Source organism: Cannabis sativa, chromosome 7 (genome assembly GCF_029168945.1).
Source record: "Cannabis sativa cultivar Pink pepper isolate KNU-18-1 chromosome 7, ASM2916894v1, whole genome shotgun sequence".
Lineage (NCBI taxonomy): Eukaryota > Viridiplantae > Streptophyta > Magnoliopsida > Rosales > Cannabaceae > Cannabis > Cannabis sativa.
Genome location: NC_083607.1, coordinates 52552420 through 52568488, shown reverse-complemented (window position 1 = coordinate 52568488; position 16069 = coordinate 52552420). Strand labels below are relative to the sequence as shown.

Genomic DNA, 16069 nt, shown 5'->3' with positions numbered 1-16069 from the left:
CCCTAATCCCCGTGTCCCACACGGTACTGAGTCTCGAACGTTCGTACGACGGTACTTTTGACAATGTAACAGTCTATACTCGGTACACTGGTCATACTCCAGCTGCTAGTCATACTCTAGCCTTACCGATGTGTTACAGTATCAGCCTATACTCGGTACACTAGTCATACTCTAGCTGCTAGTCATACTATAGCCTTACCGATGTGATACAGTCAAACAGTACAGTACCATCGACCATAATATCAGCCTATACTCGGTACACTGGTCATACTCTAGCTTTACCGATGTGATACTGTCGGATGGTACGAAGCCAACATACATATCTAATGTAATCTAACAGGCTTCCTAACATGCACGCTAAACATGTAAATACATATGCATACTGTTATACTAATCTTACCTCAATTTCGAATTCAGGTGTGTCGGTCAACCTGAGTGGAACGATCTGCTCGGCGAATTATAGGCTCCTAAACCGTAACAATCACAACACTGATAAGTGACACGCTAAATCACAACTGGGACAAAGGTTTTAAAACCACTCTTAACCTACTGCAACTTAATACAAAAATACCCGAAACTAGCAGGGAACAAACTGCCTGAAAACCTGAAACTAGCACAAAATGACAAGCTGAGAAAAACCGGTTTTCACCCCCTGCTGCAAAATCCGGGTAACCGATTTTATAGGCAGTGTACCCAGAAATCCCACAAAAATCAAACCCCTAATCAAAACATTTCCAAACTCAACCAAACTTTCCAGACCTGCTAATTAGACCCCAATGAACATATTTCAAGCAACAAAACAACCCTACACGCAGAGAATCAAAATCCACCATTAAAGCTCCAAAATTTGAGTTCAAAACTCAAACTTAGTTAAATCTAACAAACATGCACTAAAACCTGCTCAATTCACCATGTTTCACCATAATGTAACCCCAGAAAACAACACTGAAAAATAACAACAACTACAGCAACGAAAATCATCATATATTACCTTGAAAATCATAGTTTTTGAGCCAAAATTCTAAACTAGCTTAAAATCAACCAATCATGAATCAAAATCAGATTCATTTCACTCAATCAAGCATGCTTAAACTTTTGAAAACAACACATAATCACAGGAGCAACAATCCAAAACTAAGCATGCAACTTATCATTTTTCTTCAAAAAAACTCAAGAAATAAATGAGAAAGTTATAAGAACCTTACCAACAATTAGAGATCACTAAAACTTGAGAAAATAACTTGAATTACCAAAGAAAATGCCCAGCTTCTTGCTGCTCAAAGAGGGCCGAAAGAGAGAGAGAGCGAGAGAGAGAGAGAGAGAGAGAGAGAGAGAGAGAGAGAGAGAGAGAGAGAGAGAGAGAGAGAGAGAGAGAGAGAGAGAGAGTTTGAGGAAAAGGAATTTTGCTTTTCTCTTGATTTTTTTTCAATTTTTAATAAAATGAGTTATAACCTTCATTTTCTTTAGCTAACTCAGCCAAAGCCAAATAAAAATCAGATTACATAACATATTATAAAAATTCATAAAAGACAAATCTCATAAAGGCAAATGACTATTTTGCCCTTCCAACACTAAAAGGGGTAAAAGAGGACTTAAGGGTATTTTGGAAAAACTCTAAATTCCCGACTAATCCCGACATTCCCAATGTCTAAATAAACCGTCCCACAATACTGAAATACTAAATTGTGATCTTACTGAGCCATACACCGCGTTCCATGTTGTCGGGCACCAAAAATGCAAAATTATGAAATTTCACTATATGACATAAAAATACATTCTGAATTCAAATATAACAACATAAATAATTATTTAAATATCTATAAATAATTTTCATAATTAGATCTTAATTAACTGCTAATTTCCAAATTAAACTAAGCGGTCTTTACACCGGGACCGGGACCGGGACCGGGACCCGGACCCGAACCCGAACCTGAACCGAACCCGGACCCGGACCCAAACCCGGACGGGGACTTGAAATCCCAGACCTGAACCCGGACCGGGGACCCAAACCCGAACCCAGACCCAGACCCGAGACCAAGACCGGGATCGGGACCGGGATCGGGACCTAGACCCGAGACCCAAACCCGAGACCCGAACCCGAACTCGGGACCCAGACCCGAACCCAGACCCAGGACCCAAACTCGGACCCGGGACCTGGACCCAGACCCGGACCCGGACCTGATAACGGGACTCAGACCCGGACTCGAGTCCAGGTCCGGGTCCAGGTGTGGGTCTAGGTTCGGGTCCGGGTCCGGGTCCCGGGTTCGGGTCCCAGGACCCTAACCCGGGACCCAAACTTGAACCTGGACCCGGACCCGGGACCCGAACCCGGACCCGGACCCGAACTCAAGACCCAGACCCGGACCCGGACCCCAGACTCCGGACCCGAGACCCGGACCTAGACCCAGGATCCAAACTCAGATCGGGACTCGGGACTCGGGACTCAGACCCAAACCCGAACCCGGATCGGGACCCGAGACCCGAACCCAAACCCGGACCGAGACCCAGACCCGAACCCGGACCCGGATCCGGATCTTTACACGTCAATACCAAATATAGTATTGTATTTAATAATAATACAAAATTAAAATGGATATAAAATTATAAGTTAATATTAAAATTCTTAAAGAAAGTAGTCGGGTCAGATCATATCCGATCCGAATAAGTCGGGTCGGATCTGATCCGATCCGAGTATCTGATCTAGTGGGGCGGGGCAGATGCTTACATGATCTGGATCAGGTCGGATCATAGCCGGATCAGATCCGACCCGACCCATTGACACTCCTATTTCTGAGGACCAGCGGAATGTAGTTCAATATCTGTTGGTGATTTTTGGGTTGGGGTTGGAAGAAGAAAAAGAAAAAAAAAATTAATTATTTTTAAATATTTTAAAAAAAATTTAATATATAAATTATTAATATTAAGAAGGCCAATGAAAATATGTCATGTGTATATTTGTGTATAGGCAGTCTACTTTGGCACTTAACAGACCAAAATAGATGGAAGGACTATAGACCAAAACGATTGTCGAGTTCAGGGAGTATAACTTAGGGGTGTTCATTGGATCACATCCAATGGATTTGAACCCATCCGATCCAATCCAATTATTTATTGGGTATTGGATTTTTCCATCCGATCCAATCCAATTGGATTGGATCGGTTCCATCCATTGGATGCTTTAACTAGTTTTTTATTGGATTGGATTGGATCCATCCAATGGATCCAATGGATGAATCCAATCTATTTTAACCACTATTAACGCTGATTTGATTAAAAAGAAAAAAATATATATGAAAAAACTTAATTTAAAACCTAATAATCCAACATAGACAATAAAATAATATATAAAATATTAAATAAAGTAATTAAATATTTAAAATTATCCATTAGATCGAATGTCTCATCCAACATCCGATCCGATCCAATTGGACTTTTAAAATTTACATCCGATCTGATCTAATTGGACTTTTAAAATTTACATCCGATCCGATCCAATTATGATTGGATATCCGATTCTATTGGATCGGTTGAGATCAGGGACGGACCTAGTAGTATCAATGTGGGGGTTATAGCACCCACTAACAAAAATATTGCCTTTTAAAAAATTAAATGTAATTTTTTTAATTTGATAATTATAGACTAAAATAATAAAAAATCTCCCACAAAATTAAATAAATCTAGTAAGAGTGATTATAATATAAGTATAAATATTTTTTAATGATAAATAAGCCCCCACAAAGTAAAAATTCTGGGTCCGTCACTGGTTGAGATTGGATCGGTCAGTTGAAATTGGATCGAATGACTTTCTGTAACAAACATAAAAGTATAGAGAATTTCACCGTAAATTATTTTATGTTTTATTAAGATGTATTATGTTTGGTGTGCAATAATAGTTTATTGTATTGTATTACTAAATTAAATAAAAATTAATATTTTCAAACTATTTCAACCACTTCAACCACCATGGCCCGGACTCGATTCCAACTCCAACCGTGTCAGGACACTTATCCATTCTCACTAACCAGCCAATATATACAAGATTTTTACATAATATAAATATACTATAATTGGAATTTGATCACGTCACTACACCAAAAACTCTAATTAGTGGCATTTTTAACATGTCACTGTTACTAATATTTAGTGACATTTTATATTTTAGTGGCATTTTTATAAAATATAAATTATGTTAATGTGACTAAAAATTCAAATGTCACTAATTAGTTTTCTAGTCACATTTGAAAATGTCACCTAAATATGAATTGTGACAATTTCAAATGTCACCATAATATTTATTATTTATATATTTAATGTTTAAAAAATAATATAGTGACATTTTGAAAATGTAAAAAATTATACTAGTGACATTTTTTTAAAAGGCCACTAAAAATTATATATAATAATGTATTATTTATTTTTAATTAAAATAATAGAATTTTATATATATATAAATCATCGTAATTTTTTAATTTTTACTCATCTTTTTATTCCTTATTTAATTTATATATGTATTAAAAAAAAACTTTAATTTATATATGTATTTAAAAAAAAAAACTCTAAACATAAAAGTCAATAATATATAAAAAAACTCTAAACATAAAATAAAATGTCATTTATTCTCATTATAGTTACATTTTTTAGCAAATGTCATTAAAATATCATTATTGTGACATTTTTTTAAAAAAAGCCACTAATAAAAATGTCACTAAACCTGATTTTTGGTGTAGTGCGTGGAGTCTCGACTTCAAAAGTTTTTATTATTATTTTTTCTTGATAAGTTCAAAAGTTTTTATTGGGTGTCACTTTTTCGTTTTTTCAAAGCAACATGTCATCTTCTTCTTAATTTAATATATGAATATATAGGGAAGATTTCAACTGTTATGTCATCCTTTCTAAAAATTAAAAGATGTTCAGAAGCTCTTGGTAGAAAAAAGAAGCTACTATCATTGCTCCACATAGTACATGAAAAATATTTTTTTAATCCTTCTCTTTCTTTTTTTTTTTTTTTGATGATACAAATACAAGCCACACATGCATATAGAGATAAAGAAATGCAATATGAGAAACAATAGTCGAACTTTGTTTGCAATGAAGTAGGGCAAACCAAAAAAAAAAAAAATAGACAACTAATTAATAGATAGATAAAAAAGACCAACAGTCTTAATACCAATCATTAAGAAAAATAAAATTAGCATGGATATTTTACTTATATATAAAATTATATATTTTAGTTTTGACCTCAATTTAACATAAAGAGAAGAGAAAAAGATAAATCTATATTTGAAGCAACTTAATTAGGAAAACAACTACTGAAAAAAATATTACTTTTACTCAAAATTTCTATCAAACAGATTGTGTACCAATAAACAATAATCTAGGTGTATGTAAGATGAAAAAATCAAATGATAACTTAGTTAGTTTGGGGTTCGCACTATTTTTTATTTTCAAATCTAAATGATCAACAAAAAAGAAAATAACTTTCATTCATTATTTCCAACCCTTTTTATCTTTTCTCAAGAATTACCAATTTAATCAATATTTTCTATTTTTTTATATTATTGTTTATTGGTACACCATGTGATAGAAATTTTGAGTAAAAGTAATATTTTTTTGAGTAGTTCTTTTCCTAATTAAGTTGCATCAATTATAGATTTGTCTTTTTCTCTTCTCCTTATGTTAAATTGAGGTCAAAACTAAAATATATAATTTTATTTAAGTAAAATATTCATGCTAATTTTATTTTTCTTAATGATTGGTATTAAGACTGTTGGTCTTTTTTTTGTTTCTCATATTGCATTTCTTTACATGTGTGGCTTGTATTTGTATAGATGTTGAGAATATATTTTTTTTGTATCTTTCTGTATACCATGTGTATTTTTTTCCTGGTTATATTTTTTATGACATGGGTTTTTGTTCCTTCTCTTATGCTATTTTTTATGTATGAAAAGAAAATAAAAAGACTATTGTGCTTGAGAATGTATATATATATTGTGTTTTCAAACATTCCTTCTATATGAGCAACTGTTGAGTTTGTTTTTCTGCTACTGTGTGTGGCTTTAAAACATTTAAGAGTTTTGTATTTTTTTTTTCTTTTTTTGGTAATATTTACTTTCAAGGAAAATCAAGAGAATTTTAGTTGTTGGAAGCAAGGTTTATAGGCTTACACTTTTCTTTTTGCTGTTTCATATAATGATGATTTCTTCAATAACTTTTGTTAAATATCCTTACAGATGGATTCTAAGGAAGATTGTGAATCTAGAACTAGCAGTCACACCTCCAACTTCAAAGTATTCTATTACAAATAGAGAAGGAAGTGTACAAGTTGGGCGTCCTACACCTTTAGTACAAATCATTTTTCTTTCCCTTAAAATCCCAGACACTATTTTATGTATGTTTTAATTGTATGTTTTTTTTTGTGCTTAATTTAATTATGTTATATTACTACCTTCGGGTATCTATTACTTCAAAAGATAGTAAATAAATCAATCTTACAAGAATTGGAAGAAAAAATTACTGATAGGCTATACCAAACTTATTCTTTTGAATTTTCTGTATAAGGTTTATATTGCGGAATGAAGAAAAATGAAGTTGAGCTTTATTGATTGAATGAATGAATTATAGAGAAAGGAGACAAGTATATATAGCCTAGGGACCAACCGACCTACAGGACTTAACAATACTAACTAACTTAACAATACCAACTAACTTTCCTAAACAATAGCAACTAACTTTCCTATTTGTTAGTAACAGATTACAAACAAGGAATTGAGTAAAAAAGGTAATCGAACATACAGTAAGAACCTTCAGTATAAGACTTGCAGTAAGATACAAAACGAGTAACTTAGACTAACACTTAGTAGTCTTTAATATCCCCCCCTCAAGATGGACTGTATAGATTATATACAGACATCTTGTTGATGTGTGTTGCGAGGGTTGTGGAAGGCAGTGGTTTGGTGAAAGCATCAGCCAATTGCAAGTTGCTGGAGACAGGAATTAGACGGATAGTTGCATTGTTGATTTTGTCTCGAATGAAGTGACAATCTAACTCGATGTGTTTGGTACGTTCGTGGAAAGTGGGGTTGTTGGCGATATGTATAGCTGATTGGTTGTCACAGTAAATAAAGGCAGGAGTATCTTGTTAAATTTGGAAATCTTGCAGCAAGTATTGAAGCCATGTAAGTTCACTTGTCGTGGCAGCGAGAGCTCTATATTCTGCTTCAGCAGAGCTTTTAGAAATAGTCGGTTGCTTCTTAGTTTTCCAAGAGATTAAGCAATCTCCTATGAACACACAAAATCCAGTAGTAGATCTTCGTGTAATTGGACAAGTTGCCCAGTCCGAATCTGAAAATCCTCTTAAATGAAGAGAAGAATTTCTGGGGTATAGCAGCCCTTGTCCAGGACTCCCTTTAAGGTACCTAAGGAGATGAGAAACGGCTTGCATATGAGGAGTTCTAGGATTGGCCATGAATTGACTCAATGTGTTGACGGCATAGGTAATGTCGGGTCTCGAAAGTGTGAGGTAGAGTAATTTCCCAATTAATTGCCTATAGGTTGAAGGATTAGTCAAAGGTTCTCCTTGTTGGTCATCAAGTCGAGTTCTCGGATCCATGGGGGCCTTGGCAGGTTTGCAACCAATGTATCCATTGTCTTCAAGGAGTTGTAAAGTATACTGCCGTTGAGAGATGAAAAGACCATGAGAAGCACGGGCAATTTCGAAGCCAAGGAAGTACTTCAGCTGACCGAGAGCCTTGAGTTTAAACTGCTGGTGTAAAGTGTTTTGAAGTTGATGTAAGGCTTCAATGTTGGGGCCTGTGATGACAATGTCATCCACATAGACAAGTAGAGCAATGAATTTGTCATCTTTGCCTCTTGTGAAGAGAGTATAGTCAGCCTTTGATTGTGTGAAACCTTCTTGTAAAAGAGTTGATGTGAGTTTCTTGTACCATTGTCGAGATGATTGTCGTAATCCATAGATGGATTTGTGAAGTTTACAAACTAGATTAGTACCTGTAGGGACATCATTAGACACGGTTAGACCAGGTGGTAAGGCCATATAAACCTCTTCATTGAGGTCTTCGTTCAAAAACGCATTGTTTATGTCAATTTGTAAAGTATGCCAATGTTTAATAGTGGATATAGCAAGGAGGAGTTTAAAAGTGACCATTTTGGCCACAGGTGAAAAAGTATCAAAGAAATCAAGACCTTCTTGTTGCGTATACCCTTGAGCAACAAGTCTAGCCTTGAATCTTTCAACGGAACCATCACTATTGAGTTTAATCTTGTAAACCCAATGACAACCAATAACTCTTTTATTTGGTGGGAGAGGAACAACACTCCAAGTCTTGTTGTTTCTGAGGGCAGTGAGCTCAGCATCCATAGCATCAAGCCATTGTTTAAAATGAATTGCTTGTTTCTATGTTTGTGGCTCCTTCAAAGATGTGACTGCAAGTATAAATGCTTTATATGATTCGGTTAGTCTAGCATAAGAAAGGTATTTATTTAAAGCATGAGGTGTAGATGATTTGTCCTGTATTGCAGAATGGCATTCAAAGTCTCTAAGGTAGGAAGGAGGTCGAGTGGTTCTTGTGCTTCTGCGAGGGACATCCACTACTGTATCATTGCGATTGTCACAGGTGTTTCTTTGTGTTTCTGCAGTGTTTGCTGGTGTACTGTCTGCACCAGTAGGCGTATTATTTTCTTTTTCTGCATATGAACTAGACTCAGGTATATCAGTAGTAATGTGTTGGTAATCCTCAACAATAGTTTTTGAAACATTATTAGAGGGGACAACCGTGGTAGTGAAAGGATCAACATTAGTCTCATCAATATTTAATTTAAGAAAAGGGAATATGTGCTCATGAAATATAACATTTCTAAAGATAAAAATTTGGTGATTATTAATGTCATAAAGTCTATAACCTTTCACTCCTTGAGGATATCCAAGAAAGACACAAGTGTGTGCTCTAGGATCAAATTTGGTCCTATGAGCAGTGAGGGTAGAGGCAAAAACCAGACAACCAAAGACTTTTAAATGGTTATAATCAGGTTGTCTTTTGAATAATAATTCATAGGGAGTTTTGTTTTGTAAATTTGGAGATGGAGTGCGATTGATCAAAAAGGCAGCTGTCAAGATGCATTCTCCCCAAAATTTTATGGGCATATGAGCCTGAAAGTATAAGGCTCGGGCAACATTGAGTAAGTGTTGGTGTTTCCTTTCAGCAATGGCATTCTGTTCAGGAGTCTCAACACAAGTAAAATCATGTAAAATTCCATTTTTTAAGAAAAGATCTTTAGAACTTAGCTCGGGAGCATTGTCAGATCTAAAGGTTTTAATCATGCAACCAAATTGATTTTGAACATAAGCTAAGAATTGAGGAATAACATTTAAAGCATCAGACTTATGTTTCAAAAGATAAATCCAAGTAAATCGAGAGTGGTCATCCACAAGAGTTAGAAAGAATCTAAAATTGGAATGAGAAGGTACATGATAAGGACCCCAAATATCACAATGCACAAGATCAAAAATTTTGTAAGCAAATTTACCACTATTTTGAAATGGGAGTTTCTTTTGCTTAGCCTTTGGACAAATGTAACATGGTGAGTCTTTATGCAACAAAGAAGTATTACATTTGAGATTATTTTCTAGCAATTTCAAGTATTTATCAGATAGATGTCCCAGCCTAGCATGCCAAGTTTCAGCCGTGACATTGAAAATAGGATAACTAGCAGCTTTTTGGTCCAGGATGTATAGACCATCTGTACAATTACCTCTGCCAATCCTCTTCTTGTTGGCAAGGTCCTGCAATATGAACTCATTAATGGTAAATTTAACCTTCACATGATTATCATTTATCAAGCAACTTATAGATATTATATTATACTTGAAATCTGGCACAAAAAGAACATTTTGCAATGTAATCTGATCTGTGACAGCAACAGATCCACTTTGATGGACAAAAATAAAATTCCCATTAGGAAGAAGTAATCTTGTAGGGGTGACATTGCATACACATTGAAACAATTTTATGTTAGAGCAAATATGTCTAGTTGCCCCTGAGTCTAAGATCCATGAATCGTTAATTTGAAAATTAATTATGTTAGACATCACAATACCTTGGTTACCTGTACCATTGTTAGTTTCAGGATTGGGAATATTAGCTTGCTGTCCAGCCAACAAATTGAGGAGCTGTTGATATTGCACAGTTGTTAATTGAGGCAGCAGGGTCTGGTTTTCCACTGGTTTGCTGCTGATTTCTTGGTTGGTCTGCAATTGATTAGCAGCAGCGTCTTTTGGTTTGTTTTTGTTGTATCCAGGGGGATACCCGTGGATCTTGTAACACCTCTCAACGGTGTGGCCAAGGATGTTGCAATGAGTGCAAAATGACCTTCTTTTCTTGGGTGGATGAGATTTATTTCCTTGAGAATCGGATCTGTTTGAGTTGGATTTATCTCCTTGAAAGGCAAAAGCAACTCCAGGATTAGGCTCAGAATGTGTGCTAAGGTTTCCCTTCTGGTTTTCCTCTTGAGTAACAAGGTGAAAGACCCTATTGATTTCTGGAAGGGGATCCATAATCAATATACTTCCACGAACTTGGGAGAAGGAATCAGAAAGTCCCATGAGAAAAGCCATTATGTGTTCCATGTGATGGTGTTCTTGAAGTTTCTTGACACCACCACAAGTACACCCATTGCAAACACAGGCTGGTCTATAGTTGGACAATTGTTCCCAAATGGTCTTCAATTTAGTATAGCACATACTTACAGTTTGATTTTCTTGTTTCAAGTTCATCAAACTTTTTCTTAAATTGTATATGTGAGGACCATTTCTTTGATGAAATCGGACCTTAAGATCAGACCATATAGCAGCAGCGGATTCATCATATAAAATGCTAGATGAAATTTCTTTAGACACAGAATTTAATATCCAAGAAATTACAATGTTATTATTCCTAAACCAAGCATTGTACATAACAGTTTCAGAAGGAGAGGGTTTAGGGATGGTACCGTCCAAGAAGCCAAGTTTATTTTTGACTGAAATAGCCAAGATCATGGCTCTACTCCAAGACATGTAATTGTCTTGGCTAGTAAGAAGTTGAGACACCAGCACATTACCAGGATTGTCACCATGGTGCAAATAGTACGGATGTGAAGGATCTTCAAGGTGGCTTCTCTGTTGAACCACTTGTTGATTCAGGTGAGCTTGAAAAGTCGAATTGGAGGTATCTCCAACCATGGCAGGTGTTCCATCATTGTCGATACCTTGATTTGAGCTTTGATCATCAGTTGCGATTCAAGATTCGTAGTAACTTCAGTAGTAATAACTTTCGAACAGAAACTGAGAAGCGAGAAGAAAGAACAGAACAGAACAGAGTTCTTGGTGTAGCGTCGCCGGAGAAGAAGCACGACGAGAGATTGGATCAAGGGAAAGCATTCCTTTCCCGCTCTGATACCATATTGCGGAATGAAGAAAAATGAAATTGAGCTTTATTGATTGAATGAATGAATTACAGAGAAAGGAGACAAGTATATATAGCCTAGGGACCAAGCGACCTATAGGACTTAACAATACTAACTAACTTAACAATACCAACTAACTTTCCCAAACAATAGTAACTAACTTTCCTATCTGTTAGTAACAGATTACAAACAAGGAATTGAGTAAGAAAGGTAATCGAACATACAGTAAGAACCTTCAGTATAAGACTTGCAGTAAGATACAAAACGAGTAACTTAGACTAACAATTAGTAGTCTTTAATAGTTTACATATGGTGGAGATAAAAGGCAATACCCAATATTTATTTGAAATTCAAATATTTATTAAAAGATACCACTATCTAACAATGTATTTTTTCTTAAACTTTATTATAAGTGCCCGTGCAACGTATAGGTCCTTTAACTAGTATTAAATATATAATCTATATTTTTTTTTAATTGTTGAATTATTATTAATAGTTGTGATTAATATAAAAATTAAATAAAATAATTAAAATATATTTATAATCGGATATTAACTTAATTTTATTTATTTTTTATAAATAAAAAATATTTATAACTATTAATTGTGAAAATATTTTATTAAATATTTTAATTAAAAAACTTAATATATTTTATGTATATAATTAAGGGAAATTATTCTTATATATTATTTTTTTAACTTTTTTTTTAAATTATGAGTTGATATACGAATTTTAGTTGCGATTTAGGCTGCTAAAGGAGTTTGTATGTGTTGGAATTATTTTACCAGGATCTTAGATCTACTCACAAGTATGTTTATTAACACCCTAAATATGAACTTTCTAAAACGATGAAATAAACACGTATAAAGTTTAAGAAATCTTACATTGGGTGCAGCGGAATCAAATGACTCCTTCCGTTCAGATCGCTAACCCTTGTATCCTTTCTGTAGCAGAGTATTATCAAGATCTGAACCTGGATCTCTTTCTCTGAATCTTTGATGCTGAAACTCCTTTGCTGATGATCTTTCTTCACGATCTTCCTCACTATGATTGAGGTATTGCTTGCTATGTGTGGGCACTACTCTAATCACTAAGGTAATTTCGAAATATGAAGGAAGAAGAGAGAGAGAGGGTGGCGGCCAAGGTAGAGAGAGAAAGGCTCAGGTTTTCTGATTCAGAAGTGTAATTTTCCTGAAGCCTTCACTACCTATTTATAGCATTCCACTAGGGTTAGGTTTGAATTATTTGGCATTAAAATAATGAAAATATCAGTTTAAAATGCCTACAAAAGTGGTCGGCCATGGCTTATTGGGTTTGGGCCTTGCTTTTTGCAATTTTGTAATTTTAAAACTTTTGTATCTGATTTTCTCAAAAATACCAATTTTCTAATTCAACCATTTAAATGCCAATTCTAACTATTTAATAACTATAAATAATTATTAAACAATTATTATCATTTATCATATTTATTAATTGAACCATACAAAGTATCATAATTAACAAATATGCCCCTAACAACTTTTTCTTTACGATTTTGCCCTTACTTAGTGAAAATTTCACAAATAGACATAGTAGAATTATAATTGATTAATCAAAACCAATTACATGAGTCTTACAAACAATATTATCTCAACTAGTGCGGGGACCATGGGTCTACATAACCGAGCTTCCAATAAGTAGATCAAGAATTTAGCACTAAAATTCACTAACTTATTAATTCTTCATTGAATCCACCCATAGAACTTAGAATTGCACTCTCAGTATATAGAATGCTCTATATGTTCCACCATATAGACGCATCATTAGTTATCCATTGTTATAATCCTAATTTGATCAATGATCCTCTATATGAATGATCTTCACTGTAAAGGGATTAGATTACCGTAACACCCTACTATGTATTTTATCCTTAAAACACTTGACCCCGTATAAATGATATTTCAGCTTATGTGAAATGAGTACTCCACCATTTATGTTCGTTTGGTCAAGCTCGAAGGAGATCATCCTTTGCTTACTATTCGCCAGATAGAAGCTATAGATTCCATGTTTATGTTAGCGCTCCCACTCAATTGCACTACCGTGTTCCCAAAATGTACGTATCACCCTGACCTAAAAGTAGGCTTAACTAACAAATCAAAGAACACGAATAGTCTTTCAAGATTGAGCCTAATCATAACAGGATTAAGAACATTTGATCTAGGATCAACTTGGCGATATTGACTTGAATAGATTTTACGGTAAGTTTAATAAATCTAAGTCAAAGTTCAATATCGGTCCCTTCCGATGCATACTCCATGCATCCAACCAGGGCTTTACTTTAACCAATATTCTGGAAAGAACATAGCATTTCTCCAAATGCAAGTAAACTCTTGTTGTAGATTATCATATCAGTAAAACCCTGTGTCTGATAAATCTAAGAAACTTTATTCACATAGTCATGTTTACTTTCCAATGTGATGACAACACAATAAACAGGATCAAGTATGTGAAAAGGGTTTAAGATGAATTTATAAATCAAATAGACAAGCAATTGATAAAGTGAACCAAAACATACACAAATGAATGAAAAATACTTCTGTTTCTTTATTGATGTTGAATAAAATAGATTACATTGAAATGGAGTTTTATTTAGGGCATAAAACTCAACAAACTCCCACTTGCACTAATATAAAACTAATTAGTACATATCAATTAATCTTAAATTCTGACGGTGCTTTTCAAAAGCTGTCACGGCCAAGACTTTGGTAAATGGATCAGCTAGGTTGTCCTCTGTGTCAACTTTCTCAACTAGTACATCCCCTCTTGCCACATATTCTCTGATAATGTGATACTTCCTTTCAATATGTTTGCTTCTCTTGTGGCTTCGAGGTTCTTTACTATTAGCAATCGCTCCATTATTATCACAAAGTAGGACAAGAGGCTTTTCCATTCCAGGAACGACACCTATACTAGTGAAGAACTTTCTTAGCCAGACAAGTTCTTTAGCAGCTTCGGCTGCAGCTATGTATTCAGCTTCCATAGTTGAGTCCGATATCGCGGTTTGTTTAGCACTTCTCCAAACCACTGCTCCACCCCCAAGAGTAAACACCATCCCAGATGTAGATTTCCTGTCTTCAAGACTTGCCTGGAAATCTGAATCAGTGTAGCCTATGGGATTTAAAGCACCACCCTTGTAAACTAACACAAGATTCCTTGTACTTTTCAAGTATTTCAGAATATACTTAACTGCATTCCAATGTTCATGTCCTGGATTAGACTGATACCTGCGCACGATTCCCACTGCATAGCAGATGTCAGGTCTAGTGCATAGCATTGCATACTTCAGACTTCCAACTGCAGAGGCATAGGGAATTTTCGCCATGTCCTCTATCTCTTGAGGATCAGTCGGAGACTGTTCCTTAGATAGACGAATACCATATCTAGAAGGCATATTTGCCCCATTGGTGTTGTTCATGGAGAATCTCTCTAAGACTTTGTCTATGTAGGTTGTTTGAGAGAGAGCAAGAGATCTGTTCTTCCGGTTTCTGATAATCTGAATACCAAGAACATAGGCTGCTTCACCCAAATCTTTCATATCGAATTGAGTGTTGAGCCATTCCTTGATGTGAGCATTTTCTTGACATTGTTTCCAATAATCAAAATGTCATCAACATAAAGGACCAGGAATACTACTATTTGGTCTTCCTTGAGTTGGTAAACACAAGGTTCATCTTCATTCTGAAGAAAGCCGTAGGTCTTAATGATTTCATCAAACCTTTTGTTCCATGAGCGAGAAACTTGCTTAAGTCCATAGATAGACCTATTTAATTTGCAAACTTTCTTTTCCTGCCCAGGAAGAACATAACCTTCTGGTTGCTCCATATAGATGGTTTCTTCAAGTACCCCATTAAGGAAGGCAGTCTTGACATCCATTTGTCAGATTTCATAATCGAAAGCAGCAGCTATAGAGAGAAGAATTCGGATGGATTTGAGCATGGCAACAGGACTAAAATTTTCCTCATAGTCCACGCCTTCTCTTTGGGTATAACCCTTGGCTACAAGTCTAGCTTTAAAATTTTCGACTTCGCCTCCAGCTCCTCTTTTCTTCTTGTAAACCCACTTGCATCCTATCGGGTGATAGTCGTCAGGTGCGTCTACATATTCCCAGACTTTGTTCTTTTTCATGGAATCCATTTTTGAATCCATGCCAGCTGACCATCGTTTCCGTTGCGGACTAGCCATTGCCTGTTTATAGGTCAATGGATCGTCATCAATACCGTCACCTACGACCATATTGATTTCACCATCCAAGCCATAACGAGCAGGTTTTGTTGAAACCCTCCCACTACGACGAGGTAACGGTGGTCTTCTGAACAGAAACTTTAGTAGTAGATTTCTCAGTTGGTTCACCTGAGGGAGTGGGATTGTCCTCTTCACGTGTGGAAGAGAACGGAACATTGGAAGGACTTATATCTGAAAGCATTTCCTCCAACACTACTTTACTTTGTGATTTGAAATTCTTAATATAGTCATCTTCAAGGAAAGTTTCGTTTGTAGAAACAAACAATTTATCATCCTTGCGACTATAAAATAGTCCACCCTTAGTCTCTTTAGAATTACCGACAAACATGCA

General features: G+C 35.4%; 1 protein-coding gene across 1 annotated transcript; it reads right to left on the bottom strand.

Annotated features, from left to right (window-relative positions):
- Positions 1 to 7138: 7138 nt before the first annotated feature.
- LOC115696627 (uncharacterized mitochondrial protein AtMg00810-like) lies at positions 7139 to 8377 on the bottom strand. The gene has a single exon (XM_030623521.2). It carries the CDS (start codon positions 8375 to 8377, stop codon positions 7139 to 7141), a length of 1239 nt encoding a protein of 412 aa, XP_030479381.2.
- Between the last annotated feature and the right edge of the window lie 7692 nt (positions 8378 to 16069).